Genomic DNA, 15,387 nt, shown 5'->3' with positions numbered 1-15,387 from the left:
TAAGTATTAGCAACCCGTGTAGACGCACTCCCGCCAGATGTGCAGCGAGCGCTCACACCTGACGTTGGCAAAATGCTAACGGCATCGCTTTGGCAACCTAATGAGTGGCAAACAACCAATTGTGGAAATCTTACTGGCAGAGCAGCTGCAGCTGGAGGTGAAACATCTTCCTTTTGGCTTTCTGCACCGCCAGCTGAATGTCCGCCGCTTTAACCCGAGACGCCATCGGCGACAACAGACGTCGCCACGGCAACACTCGCACCGGCTGAAATATTTATGAGCTCACCAGATCAGCTGCCAATCATGCCAACAATTTTTGGTCATAGGTCAAAACAATGAAAGACAAGGAATGGATGACTTTGTTTTCATGTGTTTATTCATTCATCAATTCCTTGTTTGCATGATTGGTCACTGTGGTGGTCGTCCAGCAGCTTGTCGAGCAATTTGACATCCACTCGATGCTTCATGACAAAGCGACCGTTCAGATGAAAGACAGGAATGTCCCACTTGTACTTGTCTCGCCAAACTTTGTTCTCTGGACGACTGATGTCCACCTGCTGCAGGACAAACTGAATTGCGCACAGGCCACAAACATCAGGGACCAGTCATTCATCTATTCAGAGTTATTTGTGACCGCTCACTTTGTGTTTGAGGGGCTGCAGAGCTTCTTTGGCTTTGTCGCACAGAGGACACGGATTCTACAAACAAATGCGGCGGTTAGCATACGAACACCAGCATCCTTCACTCTTGAATAAACGTTAGCAAGCTACCATGTTAAAATTCGAAACAAAGCTACAATATTTTGTTTTAACACTCAATAGACACTTTTGAAATAAACTGTTAGCATTAACATGTTTTCGCTGCTTCATAAACAGTTAGCATGAGCAAACAATCTCTTCAGAATCATTTATCCCATTGATGACTCGAGTAGTCGACACAACCGAGCTGGTCAATTTACGGGCAGCTAAAGGGAGTGACTGCATTTGGATTATTGATGTGTGTGTTACCACAGATTTATAAAAAAAATGTTCTTTTGTTGAGCATATCAGCATTAGCATGCATATTACCTTGGTGTACAGTGTAAGAACAGGTAAACTGTTGTGACAGTACCACCTGACAAGTGTCACAGGCGTAATCTGTGACACGCGTTGCAGCACAAACATTAGCATCTGGGAAGAGAACCAAAAGAAAATAGTTGCTAACCTGATTGGGTCGCGTCACCTTCGGTCACAGTAGCGGGCCAATCGCAGAGCAGGAAAGCCCAGATCACCCAATAAGCATTTTGAATATGCGTTGAGTCTTGACCCACTGATGACATCATAACTAAGTTCATCTCATTGTTGACAGAGTAATAACAAGTCTCCCAAGCATCCCAGCATGCACTGCGCACAGTGTTCTTGAAGATCACAACAAAAGTGGCTTTGTTGACACTTAGTTTTGGATTACTTTATATATATATTTTTATATATTTTATACAAACAAGTGCCATTTGCAAAATGTTGGTGAGCAAACCCACCTCTAGTATTTTTTTCTCTCTTGGGAAATAAGGGGTGCCTGACTGAGAACATAATTAAGAACTATAATTTAGAATATAAAATAAAATGCTTGAGGGTCTTATCTGGGACTACATGAGTTTCAAAGAGGGCTAGACTACACGAGGCCCGGTGAAGAGCAGTCTCTGTTTAATGGAACGGTTCAAACAAAATGGTGGGTGCTTCCCTCGTTTACCTCGGAAACATCACAAAACACCCGGATGTTGAGGATGGTAGCCTTTACAAGTGGGCGTCCCGTCTGAATTTAAAATCATTAAATTATCAACGAGTCCCACTTTGTCGATAGAGATCAAATAAACGTTGTCTTCAAAACCAAAATATAAGATATACAATGTCGCCTGCTTGTATAATTTGTTGTTAGCTTGTTTGCTCACGTACAAACTGTCAAAGTTAATTCAACTCACCGGAGTACAGCGGCGTTGGAGACAATTTGTCACGCCTTTTGAATTCAAAGCCACAAGAAGAATGGAATTTTTGAAGAATGGAAATTCGCTTGTTTGGAGGAGCACAACTGGTAGCGTTTACAAGCAACAATAATTACGTACTTTGCAATTACGTCTAGTTTCTTCTTCTACAGCTTCTGTTAATTCTTCTTCGTATTTGGCCAGCTTCGGGCGCATAGTCGCACGTGCTGGACGGGAGGGAGGTAACAATCAATGGCGTTTCCCTCGTCAGTGGAAGCAGTGTATTGTTGCTGCTTCCATGATTTTAATTGACTTTCACCCCAATATTTTGTTTTACTTGAATTTGATGACATTGATACAAATCATATCTTCAATTTCATCTCTTGATAACTTTCATTTCTGTTTTGATATAATTCTAAATCCACACCGCGACTATTTTAATTCCATGTGATATTTCCATGACTCCATTTTAACAATTGGAATCCCTCAATAACTTTAATTCCATGTTGCAATAAATTTGATTGATTGAAACTTTATTGATCCCCGGGGATGGGGAAATTCTGGCCCCAGCAGTATTCATAAAATGTTCAATTCCATGGTTTGTCTTACTTGAATCCCATGATTTGAATTAAAAATATGTCCACCACATTTCCATCCCATTTCAAATCCAGCTATTTTTTAATTCCATGTTTCCAAAACTTTTAATTCCACATTTCATTATGAAATTACATTTTTCCATCTGATGATTCCATAGTGAGATGATTCGACCTCTAGTTTGAATTCCACGTTTCCTGAACTGCTCGTTCCAAATACTGCAGCCGTCAAATGAACATTATTGTGTATCAGATTTGGAATTGCACTCCATCAAAACGCATTGTGGAAACAGAAGGAAATAAAGGAGTCCTTGCAAGGAAATTTCCTGTTCCCGTCATAGACCACAAAAACGAAAACAACACTTACACGTCTTTCCTTTGAATCAAATTCGTGGAGCGAACAATCCTACGGAAGAAGTCAACGGGGCCACGGCGGAACGTCCACACATTTGACTTCCACGTTGAGGTCCACCTCCGCACGTTCGCCGTCGGCGTGACTCGCCGATGTGACACAACATTCCTCGGCTCCTGCCGTCGATTTCCCAGCATGCCTTGCCAAACAGGAGATCAAGCTTGATGCACAGCATCAATAACTAGTGGCAACCGCGACGGCCTCACAAGAGTCATCGCCGCGGTTATGTGGTGCCTCACGCGCGCACGAATGCACGCAAACATGCAGCCAATCAGAAGAAGAAGACACGCCCTTCTGCCATTGGCCGCCTGGACCGGGCTCCTCTCCCGTCGTCGCTGGGCGGGTGTGACTGAGTCGCACTGCACGGTCATGGATCAGGAAGGTCAGAAGTATCCACGGTAACCTAACAACACACAGTATCATGTGGATATCAAAAGTCTACATATAGACATAAGTCAAATTCAAGTGCCACTTTTTGGTGATATACTTTAAAAAAAAAAAAAAAAAAGACCACGAGAAATCATTTCCTTTCCTCTGTGACATATAACCTTTACAATGCAATTGAAGAAAAAGTTTTCTGAGCAGGGAGATACAAATGAATTATGTGAAATAATGTGGTTGCACGTGTGGACACCCTCACCTGGGAGTGCGGCTCTGTTCCAAATGAACCAATCACATTCAAAGTCATGCATTGCGGTGGGTGTGTCGCACCTTAATGAAGATGGTGTCGTCCTTAGTGTAGCTGGCCGACTCCAGGATGCTCTGGGAGACGAAGAGCGGACACCCGGAGGCGATGTTCATCTCGGCAGCGGGACGACGGAAGCTGCTGCTGTTGGGGTCCGGCTTGAACGCGTCCACCAGGTGCTTGCGCGCCGGACCCTGGTCCATCAGCATCAGAGTCACCTGACGCATGCCAAATGATAATCGATAATCACGAGCTTGATGCGGTAGTGTTCAAATAGCTGCAAAACCCACAGCTAGTGATGCTAACCACTAGCATGCCAATGGCGTTTAGGATTATTTGTCAGCATGAAGCCATTAAAGCTATGTGGTGGATGAAATCAAAAAATAAACAGCTCAAAGCATGCTTTGGAAGAATTGTTCAAGATCTGCCAAGCTGTCGCTGTAATTGACTTGACTAGCGCTCGAATCAACAAATATTTGCTCTCGATTCTACAAATACTGGATAGCGAACGGTTCAACGTACGCTACCTTCTGTTTGAACGGCCACGGCAGGAGTGCGTCGTACTCGCCACGCATGACCACGAAGAAGAGCGAAAGGTGCGTGCCCTTGCCCATGCCGTCGCCATTGAGGTAGACGCGGGCGCACATCTTGTAGCCAAAGTATCCTGTGTAGAAGGGCTGCGAGTAGAGCGACAGAGTCTTGGCCGCCACTGCTTCCTGTTTCCGACGCTTGTAGTCGCGGATCTTCCAGATGAGCGTCCCGTTGTAGCTGGCCGTCTCCAGCACCTGGAAGCGTAAGTCCATGTCGGCCAGACGTATGTCGTGGACGCTCAGCATGTCGCCCTGCCGGTTCTGCTGCGTCTCCAGCGAAGCTGTGTGCAAACACACGCCCACATCACAAAGCACTTTAGCATGCCCGCTATTGTCTCCGGGTCGCAGTTTGTCGGCCGGTGCCTACCGAGGGTGACGCTTCCTGCGGCGGAGCGTCCTCCCTGCTCCAGCGCGCCCAGCCTGGCATGGACGGCGTCCAACGACAGGCGGACCTTGTCCAGCTCGTCCCGCAGCGAGGCCAGAGAACGCAGCTCCAGCTCCACCTCCAGAAGCTTCTCGGAGTGGGTGCTCATCACCTTCTACAAAGACAGGCGTCGAGAGCGGGCGTGCTGGGCTCAATGCAAACATGAGCGATGGAGCGACGTCGTAGGTGCTGCTAAGCTTTATGACATGTTAGCCTTTAGTCAACACCGCGGTCCATGTTTGGTGTGGTGCCCACCATGTCACCAAACAGCACAGTAACTACCTCTTGGTCGACTGGATGTAGATTTCACATGGGGAGACAGAGCTATGATTTCTAGATCAACTCTTAAACATGTCATTTGCTACTTTGGTGGGAATATGTGTCACTGAAATCCTTGTAGGGCTGTGTGTGCGCATTCGTTTGTGCATGCGCATGTGTGTGTGTGTGTGTGTGTGTGTGTGTGTGTGTGTGTGTGTGTGTGTGTGTGTATGCCAACCTGCATGGAGGCCACCTTCTGTTCCATGTGTCTGTGTTTGTCCCTCAGCTCGCCATTGTGCTTCTCAGCCTCAGAAAGACGGGAACTCACAAGAGGGATGGCTTTGCGCTTGTCCATCAACTCGGCCTTCACCTCCTCCACCTACACACGCGCGGACGATGCATACAAATATAAACATGTGGCCAATGACACGAGCAGATTCAGATGCGTGAAGATGCATGAAGCATCCTTCGTTGTAAAGATGAAGATGAGGATGATGACGAAGATGTCACCTTGCTTTCCAGGGAATTGTTCTTGAGCATCATCATCCTCAGGTGCTCGGCGGCACATGTGGCTTCGTGTTGTCGGACCTCCGGACTCAGCGCCTGCGGGTGCCCAGGCACACTTTTGATCAAGCAGCAGCGGGGTAGGCGTGACAAAACAAGATGGCGACGGAGGTGGACTTACCTTGTACATGCAACCATAGCGCTGGAAGGGGCAGCTGACCTGAGCTTTGGGACACTCGTGCTGGTGACTGGCCAGCTGGCAAAACCCCACACGCACACATCAGTACACGAATGGACGCACACAGGTCCAGCGGCGGGAGTAACGCGACTGCTCAAAATTGGTGTTAGACTCAACTCAAAACGGAGAGAGCAGAACATTGTGTATTTGACTCAAGTTACATTCAAGAAAGGCTGCTAGCTCAGCGCTAACACACGATGCAAAGCGCTATTGACGGGCTGACAAAATTAGCATAAATAATTGGAGTAATTCTAAACTTGACAGCAACACGTGCAGACGGCATTCAACAATACTCCTGGGCATATATTCTTTATCATCTGCAAAAAAACAACTCATTATTACTTATTAGCTTAATGTCATCTCTTCTTTCTTGAGTCATCAACAAATCTACTGTAATAGTGCTGTAAGTGTTGTACTGCTCCTTGTGGCCAAGACGCATACAGCAAACAAAGAAACAGAAATTTTCTGTACTGCTTGTCCCCACGGACATTATTTTGGGCGGCACGACAAGGAAGCAACTTTTTGTTACCTCGCTCCGCGGCAGCGATGAGAAGGAGCACAGGTTCGGACATGACACCGGGAAGGCCGGGCACACTGTCTCCTTGTGTTTCTTATGCACAAACACACAAAGGACACGTTCACGCACAGCCGCGATGGGCGAGCATTGCTTGTTCGAGGCCTTCGCGCAGCATCACCGGCGTTTACCTGCAGGTCGGTGAGTGGCATCTTGGTGAGGCAAAAGTCGCAGGTGCTCTCTCTGTGTTTGCACTTCCAGCTGAGATGATCGGGAATGTCCTTCCTCATCATCCTCTCCTTGCACTTGCCCAACGGGCACGGCACCTCAAAGAAGGGACACACGTTGGCGTGCTCCTGCGGGCAACAAGGTCGGCAGGCGGTGAGCTGGTGGGCGGGCACGTCGCTGTGGTAACGGCGGAGGGACAGCGCCTGTCTCACGGGCATCTGCTGCAGGCTCATCTGCTCCTGGCAGCCTTTGGCTTCGGCGCGGCAGTACACCTTCAGCGCCAGGATTTCTCGATGGCAGCAAACGTCGCGGAAGATCTGAAACAAAACAGTCGACCGAGGTCAGATTGGCATTATGGGGCGAAGGGAATTCGTATTCATCATCAATTACTCATCAGTCGGTGCGTGCGCTCACCTTGTTGTTGAACAGTGGCTCCATGTCAGCCGGACACACGGGGTTGGGACGGCTGCAATGTACACAAGCACACACATGAGGGTACAGACACAGAGCGAGACACACCCGGGTAGAGACATACATACACACGCACATATGCATGCACATACACACAAACAGCTGCTCCTGTGTGTGCATCTATCACCTGAGTATGTGGGCAATGCAGGTCTGGCAGAAGCGATGACCGCACTCGGTCTGCCTGGGCTGACACAGGACCAGCCGGCAGGACTCGCACAGATATTTCTCCTCGGGGACGTCCACAAAGTGATCCGTAAAGCCGCCTTCCAGGGGCATGAAGCCTGCCGGCGCGCCTGAATGCAACACACGTGCACGCATAGCAAACGTTGATATCATCCACGCATCAGAAAAACGTTTAAATCATCCATACGCAATTGCATCCAACGATGTTGTCATAAATACACTTTGAAATGACAACAATGTCGCGGCGGTGCAATTTTGTCATGGTGATCACCTTGCGAGGAGTCGCTCGGAGGCCAGGGATTGGCAGGCCGGTTGGGAGGCGGGGTGATGGGAGGAGCCGCAGACAGGGGCGGGATGAGGGAGGGCGCCACCTGCTGGAGGGGAACCTGCACCTCCCTCCCGTCAACGCCGTGTCCAGCTGACATGACCTGGTGGTGCACATACACGCACAAACATGCACGCACACGTACACAAAGCGCGCGCATGCGCGCACACACGCGCGCGCGCACACACACGCGCACACACACACACACACACACACACACAATAAAATTAATGCAGGTTAATAATGTGGCCTATACTTAAAATAATGATTTTACTGATGAGATGCTGACCTATTTTTTTAAAACATTGTAAAACATATATTTAAACATTAAATACAAGGAACAAAAGCCTTAGCAAGAGTAATAGCCAGCAGTTTTACTTTCTTTTCATCAGTCATGTGACCTGTCACATACCATTTTGCTGACATGTGCCTATGAAATGAACGAGAATATTTACTCATTGCGTATGTCAGAAATATAGATAATTAAATGCTTCCATGTAGTGCCAGTAATGTGGTTGTGGACTCCTGATTGTGAGACACTGCGTTAAGGGAGCACAAAAGAAGCTCTTTTATCTTTGGTTATTTTAAAAAAAAATCTGGGGATTTGGATAATTTATATTAAACAGCAGCTCTACACTTTTACTGTACTCAATTATTAAAATAGTGGCTGGCTCATTTGATCATCAATTAGTCGATTCGCTTTGACACCTCTAATTTTATCCATTAGATTAGATCCTTTTGAATTTTTTAATTAGTCATTTAAATCGGCCAATTCATCAGTTATTGCATTTTCAGCCTAAATAAACCATAATGTAGGCCCTTTAATTCAAGCCTACTCAGTGAGCACAGCAGTATGCAAATAGGCTTTAATTAGGTACTAGTAAGCAAAACGTGGCAGTGGGAAAAAACGTAAGACAGTCGTTCCACTACTTTATTGTATTACTAGTGAGAACAAAAAGCGCACTCGTACATGGTTAAGAGGGAAAGAGAGGCTATGGAATAAACGCTCCGACGATGTGCTTTCTTTCCATGGTGCGTCTTGATTTCGATTTGTTCTGAGTTCGATTGATCACGCCTGAGGGGTTCTGTTTACTGGCTGCTGCTCATGCTAACACGGTTAGCATCTGTGGCTTCTCTTCTCCCATTTCAAGCTCATTGAACGTGGAAAAGACTTCACGCGCACACTTGACAGCCCACGACGTGCATGACACCCACGTCACATTCAACCCCAAAAAGAACCAAACGCAAACGAAGGTACGAGCCGCTGTTGTGCCGACTCACATGAATCAGCTCAGCCGCTCCTCGGCGCCTTCCTGGGGGACTCGAACCGCCGACCTGCCTCTCGCCCCCTCATGGTCCGCGTCCGAGGCTTCCTCTGCTCTCCTCGTCGTTCTTCTCCTATGCTGGGCCGGAGATTACCGGGAACGGGTTAGGAGGTCCGGCAGCTGCGTCGGGAGCACTGCGACGAGGGACGGTGCACGGGTCACTAGTGGAAACCCCCTCCGCCGCTTCCGCCCAGGAAATCCCCTGCCTTTGCCGCCTCCAGGGGGCGCCGTCCGCCTTTCGATTGCTCGCGCTCGGCGTCTTTTCATGTTTCGTTGTTTTAAATTTATTAAGATTTCCCAAGCTTTAAACATCTCAAGGAGCACTGTGCAAGCAATTATATTGAAATGGAAGGAGTAATCAGACCACTGCAAATATACCAAGACCCGGCCGTCCCTCCAAACTTTCATCTCAAACAAGGAGAAGACTGATCAGAGATGCAGCCGAGAGGCCCATGATCACTCTGGAAGAACTGCAGATAACTACAGCTGAGGTGGGAGAGTCTGTCCATGGGACAACAATCAGTCGTGCACTGCACAAATCTGGCCTTTATGGAAGAGTGGCAAGAAGAAAGCCATTTCTCAAAGATATCTATAAAAAAGTCTCGTTTAAAGTTTGCCACAAGCCACCTGGGAGACACACAAACATGTGGAAGAAGGTGCTCTGATCAGATGAATCCAAAATCAAACTTTTTGGCCACAATGCAAAACGATATGTTTGGCGTAAAAGCAACACACCCTGAACACGCCATCCCCGCTGTCAAACATGGTGGTGGCAGCATCATGGTTTGGCCCTTCTTATCTTCAGCAGGGACAGGGAAGATGGCTAAAGATGGATGGAGCCAAATACAGGACCATTCTGGAAGAAAACCTGTTGGAGTCTGCAAAAGACCTGAGACTGGGACGGAGATTTATCTTCCAACAGAACAATGATCCAAAACATAAAGCCAAATCTACAATGGAATGGTTGACAAATAGACGTATCCAGTCAAAGTCAAAGTCCAGACCTGAATCCAATCGAGAATATGTGGAAAGAGCTGAAGACTGCTGTTCACAAACACTCTCCATCCAACCTCACTGAGCTCGAGCTGTTTTGCAAGGAAGGATGGGCAAGAATTTCAGTCTCTCGATGTGTAAAACTGATAGAGACATACCCCGAGCGACTTGCAGCTGTAATTGGAGCAAAAGGTGGTGCTACAAAGTATTAGCGCAAGGGGGCCGAATAATATTTTCAGTTTTTTATTTGTTAAAAAAGTTTAAATGATCCAATAAATTTTGTTCCACTTCACGATTGTGTCCCACTTGTTGTTGATTCTTGACAAAAAATTAAACTTTTATATCTTTGTGTTTGAAGTCTGAAATGTGGTGAAATGTTGAAAGCTTCAAGGGGGCCGAATATTTTGGCAAGGCACTGTAATTGGCTGAAGTTGTTCAGGGCGAACTGCTGTGTATCGATTTATTCAAACTATAACAGGTCCTGTTAGTTTAATAACCATATTTTGAGAATCGACCTCAGGTACCCATCAGCAGACATTCTGATTGGCTGCATACAATTGGTACAGATGTGAGCCGCTTTTCAAAGTACAGCAGCTTTAATTAAAATTGGCAAACCAGGTAACCATGATAACAAATGAGATAACTGTATCAGAACACATTTTGATTGACTGCAAACAAACGGTAGATAGATTGAGTAAAACTATGGCATCTGTTTTATTTAAAAAATAGCAATTAAACATTATGAGATGTTCTGATTGGCTCAAAAACCTCACCATAAAAATAAAATGAAAAGTGAGCTCCTTTCAGATTGATTTAATGAAACTATAGCAGCTCCATTTAGGTTCTAAAATAATTTTGCCATGGCAACAGATAAACTTCACAAGTAAAATTGAAACATTTAAAAAAAAAAAAAAAGCAAAGTTAGAGGACGAAGTCAAACATCCACACACATTAACACGGGGTCAAAGGTCTGCGGGCGGCGGAGTCAGCTGGTCATCTGTTGAGCACAGAGAGCCAAGGGGGGTTAAGTGATAAATGAGTCTTTTTTTTCTTGGGTTATCTTGACTGGAGTGAGTTGAGGAGATTCTGTTAGACACATGTAGTGCTTTGGCGGTGCTACACACTGTTGCCAAGGAACAATGTTGATGTGAGTTGAAGGGCTTCAATTAGACAAAAGGAAGTATTTTTCAACATCTTGTGCATTTTGGTGTCAAGGGCCTATGTTCAAGTGAATGGAGTGGCTTCATTTGGACAATGCAGCTCTGCCGCCACCCTCCCCCCCCCATCTGGTGGCTTCTTGACACTCTCACTTGCACAGGTTAGCCAGGGTGCTAGAGTGCGACCCGCGTCCGGAGGAACCGGTCCACCCAACGCTGGCACAAGGGTGGGGGGCCTCGGAGTCTCGTTCGTTATCGGAATTAACCAGACAAATCGCTCCACCAACTAAGAACGGCCATGCACCACCACCCACGGAATCGAGATATGTTGAAGTGAGCTGAGGAGCTTGACTTAGACAAAAAGTAGTGCTCTGCCATCACTTATTACAAGCCTTTTTCTAAGTCAAAGTCAAGTGGACTTTTAAATTTTTGGAAATCCCTGACATTGGCAACTTCAGAGTAACTGACTCCAGTCATGCAAGCGGCACTCCCCCCCCCAGCCTCACCTGCATCTTCCTCGCTCGGCCCCACCGCCTCCATCTTGTCGTCGTCGGGTGCAGCTTCGCCCTCCACGCCATTCTCCGCCTCCCACTCCTGCAGCACCTGGTCTAGGTTGAAGCGGCGACGGTAGTTGACCAGGAAGTTCTTCACCTGCACGACCGACTTGTTGCCGATCACGTCTGAGATGGCCTGATAGTCCCGCCCGTACTTTCTGATGGCTGTCAATTATGCGGGACAATTAGAAGTGAGCGTCGTAAACGCAGCCAGCCCGAGATCAGGCCATTTACCTTGAACTGCCAGAAGCTGCTCATCCGAGCTCCAGCGACCATTCACTTTACTGCTCACCTGTGACACGCGTGCATGCGAAAGCTGTCATTATCTTGACATAAATCTTCATCATCACAAGTCTTCATCAGGGTTCACAGTCAAGGTGCCACCGTGAAAACTGCATTGTTTTTGTTCATTGTGATTATGATTCATGTTTGTATTCAGTGCTTACCTCAGGTTGTCGGAACTGGTCCACTCCGGAGTCCAGTTTCTCCTTGAGAGCGCTGTTGGACTGCTTGATGCTCTGGACCTGAAGTGCACACACTCATTTGCACCCACATTTACACAGGCACACTCAGACACACAGACGGCCGCGGCGACCTGTCGCTTGGCGGCGGTCAGTTGAACGTCCAGCTGGCGCAGGACGCTGTGAGCACAGGAGCTGGACAGTGAGATCACGTCCTCCTGCTTCAGGAACATTCCTCTTGGGGGGCGGGTCTTGGCCCGGTGGGCACCTTTGACACCTGACGACTGACAATAGGGACGACATTTGAGACAAACTGAAAAGAACATCAACTGCGAACGCAGTGGGAGCACCAATGTGGTTGTTTTTTCAGGCCGAGTACAAGTATTAGAATACCGGCCAATACCGAGTATCGATACTTGAAGGTGCCAAAAGTCTTGCAATTGTGATGAAAATGGAAATACTGCTTTTATTTTGGAAAAAAAAAATGTAATGGAAACCTTAAGGTTTCTTAATGTACCAAAAATACTGTAGTCTACATTTTAAGAGTAAAATATTGCATTCAACTGCTGTTTTTATTGAACCAAATATTTCCCATGAGGCCATTTTGAGAGATACTGCCATATTTTTGCTGATGGTTATCAAAATGTTGGGACATGCATGTGTATATGGGAGCAAATAGTGCTTGGCATACTTTTCGTTGCGCGCGTGTGTGCCGGTGTGAACTGCTGACAAGATTTTTGCACGTTCTTACTTTGAGTCCCATGGCAGCTTTGGGCTCAGAACGCTCCGTTCCCTGAAAACAGGAAGGAAAGGCACACGTGAGCTGCGTGGGTCGAGCATCAGCGAGCTGACTCAACCGACCTCCTTGCGGTCTTCTTGAGCATGACTGGACTCGGGATCACTAGCATGATGCTCCTGACCATCATTGTCGCTGAAAGGCACGGACATGCGACATGTTTTAGAGCGTGGGCTGCGATCTGATGCGGGTGAGGTCAAAGCCACTGCCGCTCGCTCACCTTTCGTCTCGCTCTCGCTTGACTTTGCGGCTCTGCCTCTCCATCAGGCTGCTTCTGTTGCGGCTTTTCTTCCATGAGTAGTAAAAGCGCACCAAGCTGGCCATGGACTTGTCGGGCAGCTGAAGTGGACAGAAGGTTGAGCTGTGGCAGCGCTCCGGCCACGCGGCGGACGTTAAGGTGGCCCACCATCTGCTGGATGCGGTGGAAGCTCTTCCCGTGGAAGCTGAAGGCCTGCTCGAACAGGACGCGGTCCTCCACCGTCCACTCGTCGGGAAACGGCGTGAAGTTGGGCAGGTCGGCCAGCGATTTCTCCACGTCGTGCTGGTGCCAGAACAGCATGCCCAGGGCCTGCCAAAGAGGAATGACGTTGACATCAGGAACGCAATGCTTACCAAAAGGTCACCGAGGCAAATGGTTGCGAGTTATTTCTTCACAACAGGCCAAAAACGCCCAACTTCAATTTTCACACACAAGATGGATGATATGCTAAAGCAACATTCAGTAGGGAACACAACAGCCACTATGACAGACAACGAGTGAAGCCTGACCTGTTCCATGTTGTATCCATGTTTGTCTTTGGCGATGGTGATGTATTCGTCCACTGAAACACAAACAAAAATCCCTTGAAGACGGACTTGAATTTTGTAGCCCAGGCGGCACGATACTGCGAGCGTCACTTTGCTCTGCCCGAGTCAAAACCAAAAAAAGCAAGCGGTCTTACGTTGACTTTGCTGAACACTGTTGCTAGGACTCCACACCAACAAGCCCACACTGTGAGAAAGCTGGCACGCCTTTGCCACCTCTGCAAACACACACGAGACAAGTGATGGAGCAAACATCACTTTTGCAGGGCGCCGTTATTGGCCTGCACTACGGGACGGCAACAATTCAACAATTCATCCGTGAAGCCGCAACTAATCAATGACACTGGTAAAAAAATAAAAATAAAATAAATAAAGAAAGAAAGAATTCTGCAACTCTGAAATCTTTCTAATCGTTTCTGGAATATTTGGGGCTGCTTGGTGGCAGAAGAGACAACAATTGGCTCGAGTGTTTGACATATTTTTGACAATTAATGAATGAATCATTGCTACTAACTAAAAGTAATGTTTGCCTTTTGAGAAGGGGAGATTCTGTGGAACTGGATTTTGAAGTTAAACAAGGTTTCTTAAACAATGACTTGATTGTATATAACTGTACCAGCTGCAATGGTAGCATATTGTTTAGTACTAGGCAAGGATTAGTACTGGATACATGTTAGCAAATTTCACAAGTACATCATCTGCTGTGTTGGCATTAAATTAGACTGTAATAGCATATTGACCATACTGCATTATTGTTAGGTGGGCAACATAAAGAATAGATATTTATTATTGTTAACATTTTTATTATTAATACTCAGCAATTGTGTATTAGTAACTGTGCAGTAATCAGTGATTCAACGAATTGTTTAAAGTGCGAGCGTGCGCGTGTGGGTTGTTGTCCAAGCTTGACTTTCTTACCCGGGTCAAAATCCGGAACCATAGCTTGATATTGCGATCCAACCCGCATCCCTCCACCTGCACCCCCAAAATATGATCATAAGCAACTTTAAATGTGGTAAACGTGAGCTAGTTTTACTTTTTATTCTTCCGGGGGCTCGGACCGAGGCTACCCACCGTTCTCGTCGTCACTACTGCAGCCTGAACTTCCATCTTCCCAGCAGCCCCGGCTGCTAATTCCATTACCGGACACACTCTTCCCGCCGATGCTGACTGCCGCTCCGGGACCGCGACCTCGCCTCTTGCCCGCTACCGCCGCCGCCTCCGCGTTTCTGTCGAGCATGGGCGCCATGGGCCGGACGTGACCGACGCTGAGCGGCTACGCCTGGAAGAAGTAGGCCGACTTGGACGCCAACTCCTCCGAGCCTCGCCACAATAGCAAGGCTTAAAAGAGAGAAAAAAAAAAGTGAGCGAGTAACTAACTGGAGTAAAGTAGAACCGGAAGTTAAGACCGGAAGTAGACGAAGAAGAATTTGTAGTTGAATAAAGACAAGGCTATTTTCGGTTTTAACATGAACAGGAATATTATGTAGACCCTATGATTTTGGGGACTGGAGACAGCGGGAACCAATAACTAATTTGTTTAGGAACGTCCCAGTTAGTCTTGATCGAAGTTTCTGATTTACTGTTCAGTGCTCGTAATACACCGATATCAATTACATGTTTTCCTTACAAGACCTATGAAGCAACTAAAACAGGTTGTTACTGTCACTCACCAAAAGGACAAATAAAAAAGCCAATATAACCTCCGCACATTTAACAAAACATTCCAAAAAGTTTCCATTAAAGGCATATGTAAAAAGTGACATATAATGCTCTCCTTTTCCTCCATGATTTTTCTTTCAGTTTGATGCAATTACGTACTGCAACCGCCAGATGTGCCCCGACAACAACCAAAATAAGAAATAAAAGACGTCTAAGAAAGCTGACGCTGGTTACGAGCAGGTGAAAATAGTTT

General features: G+C 46.9%; 3 protein-coding genes across 7 annotated transcripts in view; all 3 read right to left on the bottom strand.

Moving 5' to 3' along the window:
* Nucleotides 1-2,104, bottom strand: part of mipol1 (mirror-image polydactyly 1) — a 13,740-nt gene extending 11,636 nt beyond the window's left edge. For 2 of the 3 annotated variants that reach the window (XM_085931414.1, XM_085931417.1), the window contains exon 1: nucleotides 1,958-2,104. The gene's annotated coding sequence lies outside the window, so the exon portion shown is untranslated. Of the gene's footprint in view, nucleotides 1-134; nucleotides 368-1,957 lie in introns of those variants that run through there. The other variant, XM_085931416.1, reaches the window with a different exon arrangement.
* Nucleotides 359-9,140, bottom strand: traf3 (TNF receptor-associated factor 3). Of its 3 annotated transcripts, XM_085931411.1 has the most exons (17): nucleotides 8,664-9,140; nucleotides 7,329-7,485; nucleotides 7,002-7,167; nucleotides 6,818-6,869; nucleotides 6,616-6,720; nucleotides 6,367-6,531; nucleotides 6,191-6,271; nucleotides 5,605-5,679; nucleotides 5,430-5,522; nucleotides 5,158-5,298; nucleotides 4,605-4,776; nucleotides 4,175-4,518; nucleotides 3,674-3,865; nucleotides 1,517-3,365; nucleotides 1,204-1,396; nucleotides 642-698; nucleotides 359-557 (listed from the first exon to the last, which is right to left on the bottom strand). In XM_085931411.1, exons 2-14 carry the CDS (start codon nucleotides 7,480-7,482, stop codon nucleotides 3,330-3,332), a joined length of 1,776 nt encoding a protein of 591 aa, XP_085787537.1. In that variant the 5' UTR covers nucleotides 7,483-7,485; nucleotides 8,664-9,140; the 3' UTR covers nucleotides 359-557; nucleotides 642-698; nucleotides 1,204-1,396; nucleotides 1,517-3,329. The 3 variants fall into 3 exon arrangements, with proteins under 3 accessions (XP_085787537.1, XP_085787536.1, XP_085787538.1); XM_085931410.1 differs by having other exon boundaries at nucleotides 642-1,396; XM_085931412.1 differs by lacking the exon at nucleotides 1,204-1,396 and having other exon boundaries at nucleotides 1,958-3,365.
* A 1,034-nt stretch (nucleotides 9,141-10,174) lies between these two features.
* On the bottom strand, nucleotides 10,175-14,886 carry rcor1 (REST corepressor 1). Its single transcript, XM_085931413.1, has 13 exons — nucleotides 14,547-14,886; nucleotides 14,391-14,447; nucleotides 13,610-13,690; nucleotides 13,437-13,489; nucleotides 13,075-13,236; nucleotides 12,889-13,007; nucleotides 12,734-12,803; nucleotides 12,624-12,665; nucleotides 12,007-12,156; nucleotides 11,858-11,935; nucleotides 11,646-11,703; nucleotides 11,364-11,576; nucleotides 10,175-10,697 (listed from the first exon to the last, which is right to left on the bottom strand). Exons 1-13 carry the CDS (start codon nucleotides 14,719-14,721, stop codon nucleotides 10,663-10,665), a joined length of 1,293 nt encoding a protein of 430 aa, XP_085787539.1. The 5' UTR covers nucleotides 14,722-14,886; the 3' UTR covers nucleotides 10,175-10,662.
* Between the last annotated feature and the right edge of the window lie 501 nt (nucleotides 14,887-15,387).

Source organism: Syngnathus leptorhynchus, chromosome 15 (genome assembly GCF_054491065.1).
Source record: "Syngnathus leptorhynchus isolate UIUO chromosome 15, UIUO_Slep, whole genome shotgun sequence".
NCBI lineage: Eukaryota > Metazoa > Chordata > Actinopteri > Syngnathiformes > Syngnathidae > Syngnathus > Syngnathus leptorhynchus.
The sequence above is the reverse complement of the archived record's forward strand: the minus strand, read 5'-3'. Positions and strand labels throughout refer to the sequence as shown.